We start from the raw sequence: 23,631 nt of genomic DNA, 5'->3' as shown, positions 1-23,631 counted from the left end.
AATTAGGGCAAAAGTGCGATTGTCTAAAAAGTGGGTGTATAAAAGATGAACGATATATGGTAAATGCAAAGGTAATAAAATGACAAATGTGTTTAAAAAAAAAAAAAAAAAAAAAATTCAAAAATGCGGAGTTCAAATAAATTTTTTGCAACAAAAATTGAAGTGTTTACTTTTGCTACCACATTGTTTGCTGCAAAAAAAAGAAAATATATTTTTTTTTTTCGCAAAAAGGCAGATATTGTTATTTTTGGAAAAAGTTGCACTCTTGTGTTGTATTGCTATGGGCGCAGTTAACTGCTTAAATTAATCATGCAACTTTAAGTGCGCAGGGTGCGACTTGGCCTGCCATTATATTATATGCACATAAGTATGTAAAAATCCTATTATGCGTATTTCCGTCATACGCGTAAGGAAAAAAAAAAAAAAAAAAAGCGTTGCGCGTAAATAACAATGCGTTTATAACTGGCCAAATCGCATATTTTTCATTTTTACGTTAATACGAAATTCATTTTAAATGAGAAGAACTTCAACTATTCTGCTTTGAGTTTAACGCGATAATGTTAAGCTTCTTCAAATCAAACAGCGCGATTTTTTTTCAAATTTACAAAAATTTTAAGCTCCATTTAGCATAAAAGGTTCCTTCATTTTGCGGCAGCGTGTATACGTTACTTCATTTTGCTACATTTCTCGTTTTTTCCTCCTCCTGCATCATGAAAAGGTTCCCATTTTTCTTTAACGATATCGGTGGTAAATTAATTGAAGAGAAAATAAAATCTTTTTTGTTAAGAAGCGAAACATTTCACAGGTTTGCGATCAAAACGTACGAAATATACAATGAGGTGAGGAGTAAGTTTAACGATTTCACCAGGAAATGATCTATGAGCGTGTTGGCCTCTGGTAAGCGCGACGCATGTGCATACTATACACCTCGCATGAATAAGTTGTATACGAACCGCGCATGTGTAACGTACATCAGAAGCTGCCCACACGCAGGGAACACATCTATACCCCCCGCGCATTTATCGCAATCCCCAACTTCTGCTTCCGAGTCAACATAATAGAATGCCTTTTTTAAATAATGCGCTGAATGTAAAAGAATTAATTCTCAAGTTGAACAGCCCCTTTTTTGTGCGCACAGGGGCTGTTTGCGAACTGCATATAGAGTGTGCCCGATCCGCCGTTTTTGAATCACACCATGTGAGCAAAACGTGTGCCAATAGACTGTTTGGGAAAGAGCGCAGAAAAAAACTATCGCCATTTTGGAGAAGCGGAAAATATCGTCATGTCTCGAGGGGAAAAAAGGTACACAATGTTACATCGAGGAAGAGGAAATCCCTGTGTGGAGCGATGTCCAGAAAGAAGTTCCCCCTGTACGATGTTCAAATAGACCTATTAAATGAGGAATTAAAAAGTGTGGAAAAAAAAATTAATGAAAAAAGGATAGTGACAAATCAAGATAAGGAAATTTCCCTAGCGCATTTTAAATACCCAAGTCAAAAACTTTATAAAGCAAATGAAGAAGAAATAAATTTAATTAAAAAAAGTGAAGGACAATATTATTTACCCTTAGAATGTGAAAATAGCACAATTATAAGGCTGATCGATATAAAGAACAATGTATCTTCCCCCATTTTTCGATGCGTTCGTAATAGCAAATTCGGATTGAGAAAAAATGAAAGAGTCTTTTTCTTTTTCTATTCGTCATTTATTTGTTCCTTCTGTTTTTTCATGGGTCTTTGGCAGTACAAAAAAATGGGGAAGAAGAAATTTCTAATTGATTACATTATGCACAATTTGAGCCAACCAGTAATAAACATTACTGACTCGGGTTTCCCATGGTTTGATGATTTTTTATATTTGAAAAAGAATTACCAAATTTTGCAGCAACACGAAAGGGAAGGCGATTTACCTAGGAATTTTAACTTGCTGAATGTTGTTCCCATGGCACTATCATTTTATGAGAGGATAAAAGGACCCCCAGATGAGGTGTTTACAAAAGGGGATAAGTCAATCAGTGGTAACAAAAGCAGAGAGGATATCCCACAAAAGGATGAGCAAGGGAAGGGTGTACAAGCATTAAATTGTGATGATGCGCGTGAAGAGGAAAACAAATTAACCGTCGATTTGGAAAATGCTAATAGTTTACATCATTGGGTAAGTCGAATAAGAAACGAAAACTTCGTAACCCAGTTATTCAGAAAAGTTTTTCCAAAAGGTGTAACAGAAGAGGAATTGAAAAAACTTATAATTGAAAAGTACAAATATAGGAAAGTGCAGCTAACTGGAGTGCTGGATACAACTAACGAATTTTTTGTAGGACCCAAAATGTATGAACATGATAAAAAAAAAAAATATTATTACGTAATTTGTCCCATATTTTTAAAAAATGGCAAGTGTATACTAGTAAATAGGGGATTAATATCTGAAGATATGTTAGAAGAGAAAAAGAAAGAAATTCCCAAAGTAGTGACAATTAGGGGTGTATTAGATCCTGGTGAGCTATACGAATGTTCCTTTAGAAAATTAAAAAACCTTACCAACAAAAATGTGTACAGCAATTATCTGTACTATTATGACATTGCAGAAATTTGTCACTATGCAAATGTTGCACATTTCGAAGGCTCCTCTTTTTTCATTGCCAATATATATGATATAATCGTTCACGAAGATTATAATAGTGATATAATAAAGGATCATTATTCCAATTGCAGTAAGGACGGTACCAAGTTGCTGAACTCTCATTTGAACAAACTAAATGACATTACGTTAGATGACATGGATCGGGAGAGTCAAGAAAGGATAAAGCGTTTGTTGAAAAGGGGTCCAAGTTGTGGAGGTGGTACAAATGATAAGAAGGAAACGAAAATGCCCCCTCCAAATGGAAAACCTTTTCGATATGATGAACATTTTATACATAAAAAGAAAAGGGAGTATTTCAAATTTTACGCCGATGAGACAACACATTTTAATTATGCTTGCCAGTGGTTTCTTTTTTTTTTGTTTTTTCAACCATCTCTATGTTTAAGTTTTTGCAGTTCAAGAAGTGGGTTTTTTGAAATTTTCCTCGGAAAGGGAAATTATGCCAGGAGCACAACTATTTGCTCATATGTGCACATCTCTGTACATAAGAAGTATTTTTTTTTTTTTCCTTCATTTTGGGGACTTTTCCCCAATAATTAATTATCGCACGGTGGGACGTAGTTCATAGGGAGGATAGAAGTGATCACCATTGGTCACCGCTTCTTCTCCGTTCTGCATGTACACCTTTTGTTTTTGTTTTTTTTTTTTTTTTTTGATTCCAATGAGCAAACCATTTGGTGCAACAAATTTTGCGCATTTCGCAACCCTTTTCAAAGGAATTAACTAACGTTACCCCATGTCATTTGTACCATGTTTTACGTTTCCGTGCTTTTGCTGATACCTTTAGTAGAAAAAGTATCGGTATTTTAACATATGTTACAGTAGTTAGGTTTTTTTTTGGGGGGGGGAAGAATATGTTAGGACGAAATAGGAAAAAAAAAAAAAACTATTGTACGGAAAAAAAAAATCACAATTAACACGAACGCATGTTAATAGAAAGGTTAGCATCCATAACATGTGGACATCCTTTTTAAGGATCACTTCCAAAACGCTACATTTACAAAACAAAATAATATGATTGAAAGGGACAATCCGGAAGGTACCTCATGTGAAGGGCAAAAAAACAAAAAAAAATAACATATAATGTACACATTTTATGCGGTAAAGGAATAATGATGAACGGGAAAAATAGATCTATTCCCCTTTGGTTGACGAGAAAATTCGTCATTATTCTCTCTATCCGTTTAAGCCTATATCGTCTTGAATGTTCAAAAATTGGCATAGCTCCTTTGCATAAAAAAGGGGGCAAAAATCGGGATAAAAGATGAAGCAGGACACACCTTTATGTGAGTGTTTTAGAGTGTTGCACTTCACCCCATTTTGCATGTTTATTTGTTGCAGTTGCATTATTGTATCCTTGATCAGCATCCATCCTATCAAATCATTTCACAAGAGGATCAACCGAGTGACCACTTAAGTGATCATTTGGGTGGTACAATATATTACATCTCTTTATCACATTAACAGGCTCAACGTTTACGTATAGGCCGAAGAAAAGGGGGAATAAATTTTGTTCCATTTTTCATTCGTCCTCAATGTTATGCGATTTACGACCCTTGGAGGGCTTCATTTTACATGCATTCGCATCTACTTTTGTGTGCGCATATTTCTTCTCATAAGATTCTCTGTTCTTCTTTTGGGATAACTTTTTTGATAAAAAATCGTTTAAGAAGTTATCTTGCAGCTCCTAGAAGGTCGTTTTTTTTTCTTTACTTGGATTTTTCGTTTCTCTTTCTCTAACATTTTCATCAAATTGTCCCCTATTTATAAAAATAAAGTTTTTTTTTGTTGTAATTCGTTTTGGAGATGTGCATTTTGGTGTCAATTATATCTTATGCGTCTGTTTTGTTGTTCAACGAGGTTCTATTGCTGTGTGGTTTGTTTTTCTCTAAATTTATTTCTGTTTTTTTTAAAATGCGGAAAATGCTTTTCTTCTGTCTCTGTTTTGGGAGTCTTCTATGCACACAGCCCTCCCTCACATTTGATCGATTGTTAACGGGGTCGACATAGGGCTTAGGAAATAATCCGAAAGTTAAATTCATTCTCTTTCCAATCGTCCTAAAACCATGTACTAGTCTCTTTGATTCATTACGTTTACGAAATTTTAAGAGGAACATCTGAATTTTTTTGTCTACCTTATTTTGCATTTTGTCTGATGAACCATTTGGGATGTCATTATTTAATTTTTTTGGGGGGTTTTCATATTTGTTTTTCTGCATAACATTTTTTGAATACAAAACTGGTTTTCTGTTGCTATAGTTTACTCTTTTTCTTATCCTCCTGTCGTTGAACATTTTAAAATTATTTTCCTTTAAGGCAAATTTTGTATTGTTATTTTGTGGTTGATTGCTTTGGAGAGGAGTGTTCTTATTCGGCTCAGTATCTTTTGTAATATTTTGGTATATCTTCTTTTTCACTATGTTGAACATATGAAAGAAAAAGCTATTTTCTTTTACGGGTTCGTTACGATCTGCTGTGCCCTTTTCTGTTATTTTTTTCTTATTCTTTATTTTGACCACCTTTGGATGTACTTTGAGTATGGTTAAACGCTTAAAATTGTTTTTTACCAATGTTGTTATGAGGTTTTTGAGGTAGGTATTATCTACGGGGAATTCACAATCATGTTCGAAGCACATGTATTTTTTGTTGTTGTTTCTTTTGAAAAAAACTCTGTTGGAATATACGTTTTGGGATTCACTTTTTCCGTTACTTGCCGTGTTTGTCTTGTCTTTATGCATATACCTATCGTTCGAGTTCATGTGCCAATCTTTCAATTTCGCATTATTTTCTCGGGAACATAGGAGAACGATGTACATTGTTCTTCTGTACATGGTGGGTATATGTAGTTTTTTCTTATGCTTTACAAATTCGTCTACATTTTTAAAACGCGCAAAATTTTCTATGACCAAGTTACCAGGATTAATTAATATCAACTTGCTCAAAATTATTTGGCACTTTACTAATCGCAGGAAAATAAAATCATATCCCTCTACATTGTTATGAATAAAAAACAAATCTGACAGTTTTATATGTAGGCACAAATGTTCATCCGGGGTGTGTGTAAAGCTGTTCGATACTTTTTGGTTTTTTGTGTACCCGTAGAGGTTTTTCACGCTGTTGCTGTTCTTGTTTTTCTTGTTCTTCTTCTGATATGCAGAATTATATTTCGTAAGGAAGTGTAAAAAGCTCAAAGGAATAATGTCTCTAATTTTGGGGATATCATTTATTATACAGTCTATGTGCATTTTGTATTTATCCCCAAAATGGTCATCAAAAGATGAACTGAATTCAAAAAATAGAGAAAACATTTCTGAGCTGTACGTGGATAATTTTATTTTTCGAATAATTTCTTTTGCTTTTACTTTTTCTTCACCTTTTTGAGTATATTTCCTCTTTGTCTGTATCGGATGGGGAATTTTATTATCAGTTTGGTTGTCTGCCTGTTTGGCGCATTCCTCATGTGTTGCCTGCCTTTCGTCGTCTCCCTTGTGTTCATCCTTTTTACAATTGCTTTCATCCCCGTGTACTTGTTTTATTACTTTATGACTGCATTTTTCGGTTTGTCCTTGTGTAGATTTTTCATCCCTATTTTTGCCCTCGCTTGACAGTACAGATGTGGAATTCGTAAACATACTCGTTAAACCTCTTTTTTCGTAAAATTCGCTTTTGACCAGCCTCAATTTGTGCATGCAGAAGGATAATATGAAAAGAATAAAATCACAAGTAACTTCACTCTTTTGATTTTTCATTTGTATTAATCGTACCCATAAATATAGCAAACAGAACACATTGTCGAATTTGCTGAAGATAAGGTTCAGGAAAAATAAAGATGGCCATGTGTCGCTGACTGCCGTATCGACGTAATAACTAACATACGGGAAAAAATATTGAAATAGAAGACGAAAAAATTTCCCATTAGTGTTACATATTTGCATAGTTATGTTTGATATGGCGCAGCTAATCGTGTCCGCCTGTGTGCTTGCATTAATTCGTGGAGAGCTATACATGCAACTATTTTGTAGGTACAAATAGGGGGCATAATAATGTAGTATCTTTTCAAAGACGCAGAGAATTTCGTAGGGTTGAAGGTTTAAATAAAAGAGACATATGATCATATCGTGCATGCCTTGGAAATACTTAATTTTGTGCAGATAGCAAAACAACATGATGCATTTCACCGATTCGACTTGGATGTATTGTACTCTATTTTCAGAAAGATTCGTATTTTGCAGCCATAGGTTTCTTTTAATGTCTTCGTACAAAATATTTTTATCTTCTGCGTTCTCATCAGAGTCGTCATCGGTGTCGTCAGTGCTCTGGTTAATGCTGTGGTCAATGTGGTGGTCAATGTGGTGGTTCTTATTCTTTTCATCGAAGACTGCAGAATGTTTATCTTCCGTTTCAATATCTTTTTCCTTCACCATTTCAGTTTGTGTGTTTGGTTGAATTGGTTCGTTCTGGAGAGTTGCACTGCCCTGTTCCTTTTCGCATATCATGTTAGAGTCACTAGATTTATTGCCTTCAATTTGGCTATCTATTTTTTCATTTAATGGCTCATTAGTGGCATTTCTTGTGCTTTGTATGTTACTACTGCTCTGGTGAACTGCTTCATTTTGGTCTTGTGCTGAATTAAAAATTCGCCTGACCTTTTCTTCAAAGTGCGTTCTATGCGCGTAACTTTTTGTTCTGTCCTTTTTAGTGCCGTTACTGCTGCAAGCGCTAATTTCGTTCTTTACTTCATTTCGTGGCTCATTTTGTCGCACATTTTGTGGTCCATTTAGTGTTCCATTTTGTTGCTCATTTTGTGGTCCATTTAGTGGCCCATTTTGTGGTCCATTTAATGGCCCATTTTGTGGTCCATTTTCTCTTTCCTTGCTAACTGTTCCCGTATCGTAGTCGAATGAGTTATACAAGAAGTTAATGTAACGTAGTCGATTTTCTTTGATATGTAATTGCTTAAATAACGCATGTTTTTTTATTTCTATGAGGAGAGGATTAAAGCCTGTTATTGTTTCATTGCTTGTCACTTTGTTCGAATCTATATGTTCAATTTCCTTGTTAACATTGTCATCATTCAGCATTTGAGTAGGGGAATATATGTCCTTTTCATTGAATTCAGCTTTAACAAGAGCGTCATAGTTTGGGGTTACGCGCTTATTCCCCCCCGGAGTGTCTGTGCCTTTAGGAGTTGTACTTTCTCTTATGTCATCATTTTTACTTACACGTTGGTCGCTGTTGCTTTCATCATCATTTTGGGGGGTGATACGGCCGATTGAAATGTCCATTTCAGATAGGTCTCTATTACTTTCTTTGCACTTTTCATAATCCATTTCGCTGTTTTTTTCATTTTTATTCTGTTCTCCATTTGTCTCATTTCCATAAAGAATCTCTTCATTTAAAGTTTCATCTATGCATGCATTATATCCGCTTTCAGCATGTTCACCTTTTTCGCATTTATTTGAATCCTTTTTCTGTTTACACTCTTCGGTGTTGTCCCCATTGTGCATATTTTCTTTTTCCATTTCTATCCCTTTTGGTTCTTCGCCATCACCCTTTGGTTCCATTTGGGTTACCTGTTTATACGTCAAAACTTCGTCTTCTCTGTTTTCATGCCTATTCGGAGATTTTTTCTGCTCAGTTTCGTAACGCTTTAGTTTTTCTTCATCCTGAACATGCACGTAATCGTTATTATTGGTTCTTCTTATATCCGTTTCATCCTGCATGATGTAACCATTTTGTGTTGGTTCCTTTTTTTCCTTTTCTTCATTTGCTGCTTCTTCTGTACATTCTGTTTCGAATAGGGCGCGAATACTTTCCAGCGTTAATTCTTCCTCCTCTTCTTCAATTTTGTCATTTAAAAAGGAACTTCTATTTCTGCCATTTTGCTGCTTAAAATTGGTAGCACTTACTTCTTCTTTTGAGTCATCTTCTGTGGGGCCATTGAAATCTTCGACATCGCTGTGGCTAGTTAAGGAGTTCGATTTGTCAGTCTCACCCTTCGTAATATCATCGTTAATGGTCCTTTTTTGGTCCTTTTTGCTCATTTCGCTCTTTGCGTCTTCATCTTCTGGGGTGCTATCTTTGTCTTCAGAGACGTTTTTGAAGCATTCCCCTTGTACGCTTTCCTCTTTTTGTTTTTTTTCTTCTTTTACTTCTTCCTTCTTTGTGGTGATTTGTCCCTCGTGTTGTGGATCTACGTTTCTCCTTTTTTTGTCTTCATCAATGGTACCGCTCTGGATGCTCGCATATTTGTTCTCCCCATTGTTGTGGTAGCTTTGTGCAGAATAGTATCCTTTTTCAACGCCCATTTCGACATCTTGTTTGCTTGCCCCCGGTTCATATTCGTATGCATCTTCTTCGTCCATATTTTCCTCTTTCAAAAATTTACTTATTGTAGTGTCAGACGTGCCATCATTCTGAATATTGCTTGGTCTGCCTAGTGAGTGTGATTCCTGGTCGTCCCTTCTTGCACAACTTTTTAAAGCGGCCTCATTATCTGTGTTGCTGCTATATATGTTGTTAAAAATTTCCCAATTAATAGGTAGGTCGAGATCTTCTTTTTTTTCTTCTTCTTTATCACTGCCATTGCATGTTTCATTTTTTCTGTCGAGGCATTCTTCTTCCTTTTTTTCCTTCTCAAAAATGGATGGATTAAGGACCTGTTGTTCTATCTCGCGCCTGCCATTTTGTTCATCCAAATTTTGTGTTTCCAGAATATTTCTAGCGGAAAATTTAGCCATTTCTATATTTCCCTTTTTGCCATCTTCGCTGTCATTTCCATTTTTGCTAAAATTTTGAGTCAATTCTGATGCTGCTGGGGATAATTTTTGTGCTTCATTTTCATGATCCCCATTTTTCTCTTTTAATCCTGATATTAGTTTACGCTGTTGTTCGTGCAGTTGTTCTTGCACATAAATCCCATGGCCGCAAGCTCCTGTGTGTGTACTCAAATCGGGTGTGGAATTATCTTCCCTTTGCTTCTCCATGTGGGCGATATTTTGGCCAAGTTGTGTGTTAGCACTATCTGCATCATGATCAGCATTATCCCTTTTTCCGCGCGTTTTATCCTCCCTTTTCTGTTTAGCTTGTTCTCTCCCTTGGTTGCTCATCGTGTCGTCCATATCTGAATTAAATAATTTTTCAACATGCATACATTGTTCATCTTGCAAATCTTTTTTTAAAAAGGAACCGAGAAATTCGCCTCTACTGAAAATTTCTGCTTTATCGTTAAAATTTAAATTTTGTTGTTTTTGTTCTTTTTCCCTATTTAAAAAATTTCTATAACGGTCAGTTAACAACGCGCTTGTGTAATTATGTTCTTTTTTACCTGATGTATCTTGACTAATATTTTTACAATTTATAATTTTTTTTTTTTTTAATTTAAAATTTAGAGGAATATTAATTATGTGTGCATTGACTTTTTTAGTTTCTTGTTTTTTGCAAGCGTTGTCACTTGTTTTTAGTGGTTCACTTTTCACAACACTCCTTTTTTCACCCACATTGCTAAGTGTGCGTTTTGCACTGCTATTATTTTTGCTAAAAGGAAAATGTGGATGAAGTTTTTCATCATAATTATTTTGAGGAAATAAAACTGCAGTTTGTTCATTCGTTTTTTTCAAAAAATTTGGCACCTTCGTTTTATCCCTGAATTCCTTTTCAAAGTCTACGTAATTTTCGTATAGCTTTGATTTCGTGTTTTCTCCCTCTACAATTTTTTTAAAATAATTATTTTTTATGGATTTATTATTTTTAACCACATTGCTGTTTCTGCTCATATCAAATGAGTGTCTCAAGTTGAAATTGCTAATGAGTGGGTTTGTCTTTCCGACAGGAATATTCTTCAGGCCGTCATTAAATTTTTGTAAATTTTGAAGATACTGTTTTTTTTCCATATACTCATTCATGAATTGGACAACTGAATCGTTCCAGTTGGCACTTTTATTATGAATTAGTTCATCTTTCCTTTTTGAGTCCTCAGCTATGTTGTGTTTTGGGTTAACGCTTTTTTCCCCCTGTATGTGATTACTTAAATAATGTGAAAGGTTGAAGTGTTCCATCCGTTTATTCACGCTAAAGGTGAGGTCGCTTTTTTGGAGGAAGTTACTTTTTTGGAAAGCATTACCGTCAGGGGGATTGCTTCCCATTTTAATGTTGGCATAATTGCCATTGTTACAATAGGAGTTGTTATTCATATGAGGGGTGCTTACATTTTTTAATTTTTCAGAATGGTTCATAGGGTGGAAGTAAAGTGGAAATTTTGTTTTATCGTTAAATATGGTCATGTGTTTTGTGTTCAGCGAAATGATACTACTGGGAATGACAGTTGGTTTACTTTTAATTTGATTACTTGGGGGGAAATTCGAATTGATGTTTTTTCCATTCTGTTTCGCCACTTCATTTAGATTTTTTTTAATTGAATTTTGGGGGTTATCATGAAAGGAGTTGTTTTTGTAGTGGTTAACGTTTTTGTTATTTGTCCCCATTTCCCTATCGCATGTACTTGCGCTGTCTAATCTATTGTGATAAAAATCTTTGAACTTCATGTTGTTGTTACTATTAGTAGTATTTTTAGTGCTGTCGCGTGCAGTATGTTTGTCGAAAAGGTTATTGTGTTCGAAGGTGCCGATTCGGTGTTTATCCCTTTCATTGTTGTGGCTGTGAATGTTTCTTCTAAACTTTTGCATAATTCTTATTTTGCTAATTTTGTCGAGGGATTTGTTTAGATTTATTCCATACTTCGCTGCACTGTTATTCCTTACAAATTTGTTTTTCACATTTAGGTGAGCTTTATTTACGCTGGAAATGTTACTCTCGTGTTTGTCTTTGGTTATTTTCTGCCTTTCCATATATGTTACTCGTTTGAAGTGGTTGTCATGGATGCTGTAGTTACTATGGCTGCTGTAGTTGCTATGGCTGCTGTGCTTACTGTAGTACGTTTTCGAATCACATAAGAAGGGTTTATTATCCGAGAATAAATTCGCATCAGAGTGATTGCTATTTGAAAAAATTTCACTTTGATCCTGTGATATTGTATACTTTGCATCGTTTTTGCCTTCCCCATTAGCAGGGCTCATTTTTTGGTAGTTTTCAGTTCCTGTCTGAAGGTTTAAATTACGTGCTGAAGTTTTGACTCTTTTTAAGTCTTGGACGCTTTTCTTATAGTTCCGCAGAATGCTCCTATCATTGAAGCTGTCCATGTTGTCAGGTGAGGGAAAAGGTTTTCCCAGTTAAGTCAACTGCATTAGTTGTCGCAGCTGTGTTAGCCGTGTCAGCTTTGTCCTTCTATCCAATTGGGAAGGCGGAACCAATGAGCCAAGAAGTGCCAAAACACATATGTGTGTGCTATTTCGTATGTCTCATGTGTGCGTGTACGTGTGAATTAAGTGCAGCTGTCGTTATTTTTGTTTTCATTTCGTGAGAAATGTAATTTGAGACAGGCGCTGATTTTACACGCACGCGTATGTGGCAGTAACAAAAAAATCGTCTTCTATTCAGCACACGTGGTATTCTTAAATTGTGACACACACATGAGGTGTTTTTTTAACGAATTGGGGTAAGCGCGAAAAAGAAGTGTTAAATTGTTTTCAAAAAAAAAAAAAATTGCTCCTTATGGAAAATAAGTTAAAAAACAATTTAAAGTCGCACACTTATGTGCCACACAAAGTTGTCTATTTAACAGAACAATGTATCGTTACATGACGGTTTTATTTACCCTTTTGTCCATATTTTTGTGTTAGGTATGGCAACCATTTGGAAAACAAAATGTCGCATATTTTTAGGAAGAACTGTTCATACCTGTAAAACACCAAAATGCACACTTCGGAATAAAAAAAAATTACCACAAAGTTCACGAAATTAATTCACTTTATCGTATGCCATTTTTTGCTATTTTTATTTTCCCTTTTTTGAATTATTTTTAACCGGATGGAGTTCATAAATTCTGTTTTTATTTACAATGTGAAAAGTAACCTGCTTATTTAAGTGTATGCAACGGTAAACACGATAATAAAGCACAACGATTGGTAATCGTCCAATCTGCATTGAAACGCTTAATTTTTAAGTTCGGAAAAATGGAGTAAAAAAAAAAAACGTTAAATGTGTGTAAATACAGGAAAAAAAAAAAAATTACATACACATATATGTTTACACAAATGGAAAAAAAAAAGGGGTTATAATTTTCATATTATATATTCATTTTTCCATTCAAAAGGGGTTACCAACAAATTGCAGTTTCGCAAAAGTGTAGGTATTTTTGTGATTGTATAATAAATGACGAATTAAGACAAAGTATATTTATAAAAACAGTGCATGCATAGGAGGGAGAGAAATAACAAAGTGGAAATATTCAACAGAATAATCCTATCAAAATAACACTTTTCACATTTTTAAAATGCCTCTAAAGTTGTTTAAAAAATTGTTATTGTTGCATGGGTTGAAGGCAACCACCATTTGGGGAAAATGTTTTCCAAAATTAGCATTTAATTCTTTATAATGATGAACCGCGAAGGAGCTGTGATTATGCGACTTTTCATTCGTTTTGTGAAAATTGAAAAGATGAGTACAACTGGAAGGTCACACTTGTGCGTGGTCTTTTTCCTGTCCATTTTGGCTTCCTTTTCTATTAACACTTTTGCTCATGTAACGTTTTATGTGGAGCGAGCCACTCTTTACCGAATAATTTTCCTAATTTTGTCGGTATGCTCAAAGTCTAAGTTTCTATTTTTTGATAATTTTTTAAGATATGTAAGTTCTTCAGGGGTGTATATATAATCATCCTGTTCCTTTTGTTCCTCTTCTGTTTTGTCAAAGTTATTCAGGTATTGTATATTTAAATCTGTTTTCAGGAAATTATTGATTTTTTCTGCTTGTATAAGTTTATGTTTATTTATAATTTCGTTATATTTGTAGTAATATTTATCGGAACACCTTCTGCTATATTTTACTGGGTACTGTGGTATTATTTTACATAAGCTTAAAACGTATTTCATGTGGTCACTAAAGTTACAGTTTGCTGCTAGCCAAAATTTAACTCTATTAAATCTTAATCTAATTTCTTTAATATTTTCAACATTGTTATAATAGTAATCATTATTCGGGTTGCCAATGTTATACGTGTTTAATTTTTCCCTTATATTATTTTTATTTACATATGTGCCTAAGACTTCTATGTGTTTTCCATTTTTCTTATCTTTTTGATTTGCCACAACTATTTTGAAAAATCTTTTCCTTTTTACACCGTTTATTTGGCATCTTATTCTTGGGGGGCCTTTATCTTTGGAAAAGTATGGCAAAAATAGCCTCCTTATCATTTCAAGGATGCAGAGAAATAAAAAGGTATATTATGATATCCAGGTGATAAGAAAATAATCAGTGTTTTTTTTTTTTTAATATACATAAGTTCAAAGAGAGGAATTTTTTTCATGTGGGGGATTTATCACATTCATAATAATGCTGAATTAAAAATGAAAATATTTGAGCTAAATGGGTACATATGTTAAGTGAAAAAATCAATTTTTGCGCATAAAAATAATCTATTTAGAGGAATGAAATTTAAATTTGGACTTTTTCTCATATGCTTAACTGTGAGGTGTACATATAATTGCGCTCTGTGCTATTCTTTTCAAAGTGCATATTTAAGTAAATGTTTTGTTCTTCCTTCGTCAGATGCGATTTGAATATGTTAACGTTTGCATCGATTACTTTTATTTTTTTTTTAATTTTTTTTCCTAGCGTAAACTTCAAAAGTTGCGCTTGCATACGAATCGGCATAAATACATATATGTACCCTTGCATGTGCACATTTTTGGCAGGATAGTCACACTGCACGAGAAGCACATTTCTGTTACACATTAACTGCGCTCAAGTTTTTCCCCATTTATGCATAACAAAATTGAAATAACCCATTACATATGTGATAATTGTGCCGCTTTTTTTTCCGTGAGGAGTGAGTTTTTTTTTCTGCGCAACTTACTGTTTATTAAAAAGATTAATAGGGAAGTCGCGCCAAGTGAAACGTAGACACGCTTTATTCATCTTATAACAAATGCAAATGGGAGAAAAAATGATTGAAGTGAAGTCTTATAGATTTAAGAAGAAGCCCCCCGACTTGATATCCAAGTTTAAGTCAGAAGGAGGGATCAGCCAATCGGCCACGTTGCGCTTCCGCTATGTTGCGCTTCCTCTATGTTGCGCTTCCGCCATGCTGCGCTTCCGCCATGATGCGTTACCACTTTGCTTATCCTACGAATAAGTACACCCCCGTGTAACTTCTGAGCCGCTTGTTACCCCTCAATATAATATGTTTTTATTTATGCTCCTTTTCAGAGTGATCAAAGAAGACTGGTACGACTTCGTAAAATACATGAGCGATTTAAGGAACATGTATAAATGTCCACTCCAAATGAATGGCCATTGTAAAGATATACATGGTGAAGATCATATTATTACTGTGAATAAAAAAGCCATTTATGAAAATATACATGATGTAATGAAAATTAAAGAGTGGAACAATGACATAGAATTTGATGACCATCCTATCTGTAAAGATTCCTCTTCGGATTCATGTAGCCATTCCGAGGAGTCTGGTAGCGTTTACAATTTTAACAAGTATAAAATAATTCACAACAACATATATTCCAATAACGCCAATTTGAAGAGGCAAAAAATTCATGCGAATTACAGAAGTATATGTATACCAAGGGAAAAGCGCGAAGTTAAAGAGGAGAAAAAAAAATATAGCCATGAAATATGCTATAAAAGAAGAACAAGAAAAAAAAACATTCTTAACAGCTCTTGTGACAATGATGAATTAAATAACAAGAACAATAAATTAGCAAAAAATGTTCCAGTTGTTCCAAATGAGCAGTGTGATCTTTATCATAAAAAGATTTTGCGTAGGTCTTTAACCAAATTAAGCAGGAACATTTTTTACCAAAAAAGTAAAAGTTCGGCATATGTATCCTACCCGGATGAATACGATTATACATACGGTTGGAAAGAATATGATGTCTCTTATGACCTAAATGAATATGACCTAGAGTCTAACGATTTTGTCGATAATAATGAAAGTCAGAATTACAACAAGTTGCGCAAGGGTACATATAAAGAAAAAGTGGACAACAGGAAGAAAGACAAAAGGAGAAAACGGCAATATTTTAATAATGATGAGTTTTCTCGAAGTAACAGTCTTAGCAATTTATCTGTTCAAGATAATATTAGTGCAAATGATGTGCCAAAAGAGAAAAAGAGTAACATTTTTGTTAAGAAAAATAATAAATATGAGGTGTACTCAAACGCAGTAAATAATGCACATAAAAATGACTCCCAAAAGGTGAGTAAGCATTCCAAAAAGAATGCCAAATTTGACGAAGCAGCACAAAACAATCCACACTTTGACGGATCGTATGCGTATAATTTTGCCTATATGGATAAAAACGATAGATCAGGTGGCTCTACTCCAGTGGAAGCGGTGCACGGAACTATCATGAATTTAGACGAAGAAATAAAAAACTACAATTTTCGCCGTCATAGGTGAGCGCAATTTAGCAAGTTTGCTTTTGCTAAGAAAATAAGCAAATGTGGTCGAACCCAATTGGGGGGGGGTTCACTGCTTGGATAACGCACCCGTGTTTGTTGGTGTATGTGTATACGTGCACATATGCAAAGAAGAAGTAGGTGCGCCCCGCTTGTACAGTGGGCTAGGTTTTCCCTTTTTTCTTTGCACAAAAATGGAACACAATTTTATGAATTGTGCAAAAAATATAGGGAAAAGATATAACAAATTAAAAAAAAAAAAAAATAGGAAGATACAGAAAAAATTACAACAAGCATACATTCACAGCATGCAACAAAAACACTTCTTAAACGATTGTGGTGGTGGTTGGGAATAAATCTGCGAAGGGAGAAAAACAAATCGGAGTTGCCAACAAAAAAGGAGGCACTCCTTCATGAGAATAATGTTGCAAATTTTGTTGCGGCCCATTTTAATGTGGTGTGAAAATTTTGCTAAAATTTTGCCAACAGATCGCGTAACAGGGTTGGCTTCCATTCGTGATTTTCATAAAGGTATATAATATTGTTGCTAATATATATGGAAAGATTGTTAATCGAATAGACTACATTTCCGTTTATTTTACGATCATTTTTTTGCAAAAATAGGATATCATTTTGTACGCAATACGTTTCTATATAATTCTTTACGTTCATATTTTCGTCATCTTGCGAGTTTCTTCTATATTGATTTACGTCATCTTCTATTTTGTTCATCAAATTGACATATTTTTTCGGAGAAAATACATAGCTACTTTTTGATTCATCTGTCATGTGATTTTTTCTTACATTGGGCATATAATTTATTTCAAATACCTTATTAATTCTTTGTGGAACGGCGTAAAGAGGAACTGGAATTTTTATATCCTTATATAAGTAATAGTAATTTAGATTATCATCTGAACAAATTTTACTTTTGTCAAAGTCTAGCACCATTTCGACGGGGAAGGTAACAATTTTCTCTTGCAATAGGTACGTTTTTATCACATTTAATATGCTGAACATGATGTTTTTTATGGAATTATCTTTCATTAAATTATTTTCAAAAACGTCTTTCACCTTTTTAAAGGTTTCGTAAATTTCTTTTTTTTTATTTGTTAGCATTAGCTTTTTTAGTTCCTCGCTTGGGACGCCTTCCTCTGGAGCAAAGAGAGCTTCCATTTTGTGCGCGCTATTTTTTAGTTCATTTTTTTGTACATATGACGCGTTAAGCTCTCTCAGATAATCACATACGTGCTTCGAAAAATTGTAAAAAAAATATACTTTAAAGATGAGAAAGACGATTGTGTCGTCTACGCACTTGTGTAGTATCATAACTTTACGAAGGCGTTGCACAAAATCGTCGTTCACAAAATCTATGTCAATTAATTCACAAATTATCCTTTTTACAACAGTTTCGAAAATTTCCTTTTTGTATATATTTTCCATGAGTGCTAATTTGATGAGTTCTATATAATTTTCTGATAGATCAAATTTTTGCAAATAGGGAAATATATAATGTGTGTAGTATCTAGATAAGTTGGAGTCAATGTCAAACTGTTTGTTAATATCAAACAGAATGGATAGTTTTTTTTGTACGTCTTGTAGAGTGTGTTCCTGTATTTCGCCATTTTCGATGTTTTCCACGTTGGACATTATTCTTTTTTCAATAAAAAGTGTTAATATATTTTTATAATATCTTATATTGATGGCGTCCTTAAAAAGTTTTAAATGATTGTAAAGTTCTGGAAATTTTTTCCTATACAATGCGGGGTACACATACGTATAGTATATTATGTTGTCAAATTTTTTTTCAATTTTTCGATATTCTATCATACTGTTTTGCTCCGCTCCCATTAGAACAATTTTTTTTAAGCATATTATATATTTTATGTCATTTTGGTTAAACGTGGGTTGCTTGTTTTGGCTGCTCGTGTGAGGTGGGGCCTGTTCACTGGGGGAAACTTCTTCATCCTTTGCGGTCGGTGCATTTTGCGTTGCTTCGCTGTGAGCTTCGCGATGTTGGGAGTTTTCCAAACTTTCTGAGCTTTTCGAATTTTCCGAGATTTTCGAACTTTCCGAATTTTTCAAACTTTCCGAGATTTTCGAACTTTCCGAACTTTTCAAACTATCCGAGATTTTCGAACTTTCCGAACTAAAAATTTTTTTGGAATTTTCCCAAATTGTCGTGCTTGCTTCTTCAACGTCCTTGTCATCACAGAGAAACTGTTTCTTTATTAGTTCCTTGTTGTTGTGAAAATAAATGCGAAGGAACTCCAAGAAAAACCGTGACACGCGGATGTTCAGATACAAGAATTGCGAATTTTCGTAAATAAAAAATACAGAGGTGTACAGGTCACTCAAGAGTAACGGATCTTTTCCCTTTTCAATTTCGATATTTTTAATGTTTATTAAATCGAATATGTGTTGTAAGTCATCCATCGTTTTGTATGTTCCAGTGTAATGTGAAGAAGCACCGACTGTTTTGGGGGCACTTTTGAAGTATTTGTTTTGGCATAATAGCTTATAATTACTTGTTAATAAATTATTTAGCTTTTCTTCAAAGGTGAGAGACTTACTATAGTTGAGGTCCCAATATGTTTTGTTTCCCTTTTCGCCTGCCCCTCCTTCGCTATATGGGTTAGTTAAATGCTTGGGTTGGATATTTATCAATTTCGTGGTTCTTCCACCTTTGGGGGAGTTACACACGTATTGATGACCCCTTGGGTGTGCATCCCCATCATCATAATGCTCAGCATATTGATCAACGGAATGATCAGCACAATGCTCAGCATTTTGATCAGCGCGATTGCCACCATCATCTTCCTCTATTTTGAGCTCATGTCGCTTAACCCTAAAAAGGTATTCATTAAACGTTGCGTTGTTAAAGAGAGAGGGGTAGGCCAGCGTGGTGTGCAAATTTAGCAAGTACTTATACGTTAGGATATTTTTTAAAATTAAAACGTGTATCTTGTAAATATCCTTCTGAAAACCAGAACTGTGGTAGTTCCTTAATTTAGTTTCAACCTCTTGTTGTTTTTTTACAACATCACAATATTGGAGTGTGATATTTTTAATATGATCAAAGAGCATGTTTTGCGTGTTTCGTAAATTATTAGCTTGTTCGTCATCGGATTTATCACCATCATGGTATAATTGAAAATTTGGATTAATGGAGGCGTTATATTTTAACTGCGTCGTAACCCAATTTTTTGTCTTCTTAAAGCTCCAGAACTTGTTATATTTATGCTTTTTTTTCCACAAGTTTTTTCTATATAATTGTTCATTAAAAATGTCAATATAACTTTGCTGTGTGTATAAGTCAACATCAGAACTGGAATCATTCGAATTTTCTTGTGGCTTTTCTTCTAAAAAGGTTACATGCTTTTTTTGAAGTTCTATAGGAGCAATGTTTGTTTTTATTTTGTTCCCAATGCCATCTTGATAACCCATTTTCCTTAAAATTTTAAACCCTAATCCATATATTTCAAAAAACTTTTTGTCCTTTTCTTTGAGTTGCTTCAGGTTATACTTTTTTAAATTACTTTTTATAAAATCATTTTCATCCTTCTTTTTGTCAAAATTGAAATCAAAGGTGAAATGTTTAAAGACGTCGTACTTGTTGAAGTCATCTGAATCATCGTCACTCAAGGTGGAGTTCAATTTATTTGCGTCCTGTTGTGCTGATGGTACATCCTTTTTATTATTGAGAAAACCTCCACTAACGAATTGCACTGGTTTTAAATATTCTTGCAGGTCTACATTTTTGAAATAGGCTCTTCTTCCATCATGTTTACCTTTGGAGCTTTTTGTACTTTTTTTTTTTTTGTACTTTATTTTTTACCTTTTTGAATTGAGATCCTTTATTGGAAAAGTTCATGGTTTGGGCCTTTTCTTTGAGTTTCCTACTTATGCCGCGTATTCATCCCTTTTGGGGGTGTGTCAGTGGTTCGCGGGATTGATATCGTAGGGGAATAAACGGCGTGCGCACATATATGCACATAGTATTATGTAGGTATGCATATGTGGTTATTTACAACTATCGTAATGTCCTTGCAAATTTATACTTAAAATTTTGCGCTTACAAGTGATGTTTACGTGGTGAATAATTCGAGTTCTTGCGCCTATCAAAATTGCGAACGTGATGCAGTTTTCATTTGCTATCCGATTTTTGCGCAAGTGTTCATTTAAGTATCATTAAAAATGGGGGAACCATAAATGTGAACAAATATTTTCAAGTCGCATGTGGATTTTTTTTTTTCGTCACTATTATTTTACGTTGCATTCATTTTTTCATTACAAACGTTTAAAAAATTGCAGTCGCGATGATAAAATTTCTGTTTGCGCATTAACTCCCTTTAATTATTTTTTATACGTTTAAAAATTTTCATAATTTTTTCATACATTTTTCCCATGTTTTGAAATGGATAATTTGAGGAAGGAATCCGTATGGGCATATTTTGACGCCACAAAATTTGAACGCTATATTTTTTACACAATTGTGTTCCCTCTTGGAAGAAAATTTGTTAGGAATTAAAATGCAAAGAGGTGAAAAAAAAAAAAACAATTTTTGACATATAAGTTTTGCCACGGAAAAACAAGCGAAAAAGCAAAGTTGCTTTTTCATATCATTAAAATGTGATAAAAAAGTTAATGAAATGTTGCAGGTGTTACATAAGTAAAATAAAACATCGGGCAGTATATTTGCAGGTGAAGCCCCCAAAAGAGCTTATGGAGTATAAGATGTTGGTGCAGATTTTATAAAAAATTTCCTTTAAATTATGCATAAAATGGCAAACTCGTAACTTTTTGGAACACTGCCTATATTGCGTAGGATACATCAAGGCATGCATAAAATTTCAACTGTGTAGTTGCACCATATTATATTGGAAAGGATAGCCTTATGAAACTTCTTTTTTGCATGCGTCCCAAATATGCTGCTTGGCACGAATAAGAAATATGTATTGCGAATTTTTTCGGTATGAGCAGAATTAGCGAAATTTCCGGTTTCCCCTAAATTTTGCACCAAATTATGGCACCATTCGCAAAAGTTTTGCATGCGCTTTAAGAGGAATCTTTACATTTTGAAAGAATATAAAGTGTGCCTTTGTGAATAAAAGAATTTTCCTCTTAAAACATCACCCACCTTTGGTTGAAATTGATTCATTTGGGCGTGTAACGGTGTGGAGGAAAAAAGAAAAGGGGCATATTACATAAATGCACAACACATTATTTGCCATAACATTGTAGCGTAATTGTTGCATTTTTTCCACATTCGTGTTTTATTTTACGCAGTATAAAAATTGCAAAGGTGGAGTATAAAATAGGCTCTAATATAGGACTCTTACGCACAGTGGAAAGGTTCACGCCTACTTCTACCCGTGTAAGCGCAGTTGCAAATGACCATATGCATTTATTATGTACAAATACGATAGCTAATTAATCACGTATCTCCACATTTATATAGCAGGAATGTGCACCTAGGAATGATGCAGATGGTTCACTTTGTGGGAATATATAAGAATATCCGTAATTCGAAATTATATCAACGCGTATGATGTATTTGGTTTCATTATGTTTTGCTTATTTATGGGTCCATATGAACACATCTGCTGCAGCTATTGCTTATTTTTTGGTCCTTTGAAAGAGTATGGTTGAAAGGAGGGGGTTCATCGAATAACGTTTGTCCGATTAACTATGCTTAAAAAAAGATTAGTTACATTTTACTGAAGCAGAAAATATGAGAATACCTCTTTAAAAAAGTTCATACAATTAAGTGACATTTGCGAAGCAGGGAAAATAAAACCTATAAAAGAAAATAAAAGTATACATTCGTAAAAAAAAAAATGGTTTCACTGTAAGTTGCGAATTGGCAACATTGGAAACATTTTATATATTCACGTGTGCACTGGAATAGGATTAGAATTATTGACTATTAAATAATAATTTTCTACATAAATGGTAATGATATTTATGTAAAGATTTTTCCTTTTGTAATGCAGTATTGGCACATTATTCGTTTATTAATAGGGGGCAAGTAAAACACGTGTATACTTTGCACAAAATGGAAATATGAGCATTCGTTAAGGGTTTTTATTATTAATATTTTCTAAAGAGCATATAAACTGTACACCATCTCATGTATTATTTATTTTTTACGAATTATCTTTGTTGTAAGCTGCACAAAACTACCATTTGTGTGGGATAAAATCCTTAAAATGGAGTTTCCCCTAAAAAAAATAAAGTCCAAATATATTATTTATTTTATATATTTTATAACGAAAACGCACTAATTATAGGTATATAACCCCTAGGTGACAACTTTTACGGATTTCTATTTAAAAAAGAACCATAAGTAATTCTCAGTGTGATTGCTTGAAATGGTACAGGCATTTACCTTTCATGTATGCTGATAAAAATAGAAATAAATATTAGAATTTTCTGTCATTTTACAATTTAGTTTTCATGTATAGATAAAGGAATAAATAAATTCATAAATTAATATTTTGGATAATGCGGATGATCAAATATTTTCAAAGTGGTAAATAAAAGAAACTTAAATGAAGATGTAAAAATAAATTATTTTATATATATATTGTAGTATATAATTTGTTACCCCTCACGGAGACACCATTTTTATATGTCCTTTTTTTACATGTGAGCAATGTAAACACAATGGTTTGGTTCATAAGTATGAAATAAATATATTAATGAAATGCCTCTACTCGTATGTAATAATTATATTTGTATGGGCAAATAAAATATTATGTGTTCTTCCGAGAATGTGCACTGCCAATGGTATTAATCATTTATAGCATATTTAGTCGGACCATTTTTTCTATGGTGCTTTACCATCCTTACGTTATGCAGTGAAATATTAAAAATAATGCAATAAAATGCAATGTTTAAATAATATAAAAAAAGGATTCATTGCCAAGGAGTGGGGGGGGGGGGGGTGACGGGGCACATGGTCTAAAACGTTAAAAATAGCCATCAGAAGATAAAGAAAACTCTTCTTTGTGGTTTTCATCTAATTTTAGAAAATGATTGAATTATATATAATCTGAAAAAAAAAAAAAATCTGTAATAAATGACCAGGAATGGGCCATATGCAATGCGGCGAAAAAATTGGAGAAAAAATTAAAAGGCAAAAAAGAAGAAATAGGGTCAAAAAAGGGAAGTCAATTTGAAAAAATGTTTAAGTTTTTCAAATTAAATTGAATTTCTTTTTTGATTTTTTTTTTTTTTAAAAAATTAGAAGTTTTTTTTTTAATATTGTANTTTTTTATGCGTATAAGCAAAGATTAAGAATTTTTTGTAGCAGTTAAGCAAATTACAAATGAAGTTATAAAATTTCTTAATTTTTGTTTGTTCGTATTTTAGGTACATTTTAAATGCAAAATTGTTTTTAGATAGTTTTGCTTTCGCCTTTTTGTTTTTTTTATAATTATATTTTTATGAAGT

At 33.7% G+C, this 23,631-nt stretch overlaps 5 protein-coding genes across 5 annotated transcripts; 2 read left to right on the top strand and 3 right to left on the bottom strand.

Moving 5' to 3' along the window:
• Positions 1–1,062: 1,062 nt before the first annotated feature.
• On the top strand, positions 1,063–3,120 carry PCYB_101090 (hypothetical protein; the record flags this gene model as incomplete). Its single annotated transcript, XM_004222658.1, has 1 exon — positions 1,063–3,120. A coding segment is annotated over one exon (2,058 nt), but the record flags the coding sequence as incomplete, so codon positions are not given.
• Positions 3,121–4,472: 1,352 nt separating this feature from the next.
• On the bottom strand, positions 4,473–11,837 carry PCYB_101080 (hypothetical protein; the record flags this gene model as incomplete). Its single annotated transcript, XM_004222657.1, has 2 exons — positions 4,473–11,734; positions 11,756–11,837. The coding sequence occupies 2 exons, from the start codon at positions 11,835–11,837 to the stop codon at positions 4,473–4,475; spliced, it is 7,344 nt and encodes a 2,447-aa protein (XP_004222705.1).
• A 1,471-nt stretch (positions 11,838–13,308) lies between these two features.
• Positions 13,309–13,941, bottom strand: PCYB_101070 (30S ribosomal protein S16-related; the record flags this gene model as incomplete). The annotated part of the gene is made up of 1 exon (XM_004222656.1): positions 13,309–13,941. A coding segment is annotated over one exon (630 nt), but the record flags the coding sequence as incomplete, so codon positions are not given.
• Positions 13,942–14,701: 760 nt separating this feature from the next.
• Positions 14,702–16,174, top strand: PCYB_101060 (hypothetical protein; the record flags this gene model as incomplete). The annotated part of the gene is made up of 2 exons (XM_004222655.1): positions 14,702–14,763; positions 14,965–16,174. The coding sequence occupies 2 exons, from the start codon at positions 14,702–14,704 to the stop codon at positions 16,172–16,174; spliced, it is 1,272 nt and encodes a 423-aa protein (XP_004222703.1).
• A 470-nt stretch (positions 16,175–16,644) lies between these two features.
• Positions 16,645–19,948, bottom strand: PCYB_101050 (hypothetical protein; the record flags this gene model as incomplete). The annotated part of the gene is made up of 1 exon (XM_004222654.1): positions 16,645–19,948. A coding segment is annotated over one exon (3,303 nt), but the record flags the coding sequence as incomplete, so codon positions are not given.
• Between the last annotated feature and the right edge of the window lie 3,683 nt (positions 19,949–23,631).

The sequence above is a fragment of the Plasmodium cynomolgi genome, chromosome 10, assembly GCF_000321355.1.
Source record: "Plasmodium cynomolgi strain B DNA, chromosome 10, whole genome shotgun sequence".
NCBI classification, from domain to species: domain Eukaryota; phylum Apicomplexa; class Aconoidasida; order Haemosporida; family Plasmodiidae; genus Plasmodium; species Plasmodium cynomolgi.
Note: the sequence above shows the minus strand (reverse complement) of the source record. Positions and strands in the feature narration are given on the sequence as shown.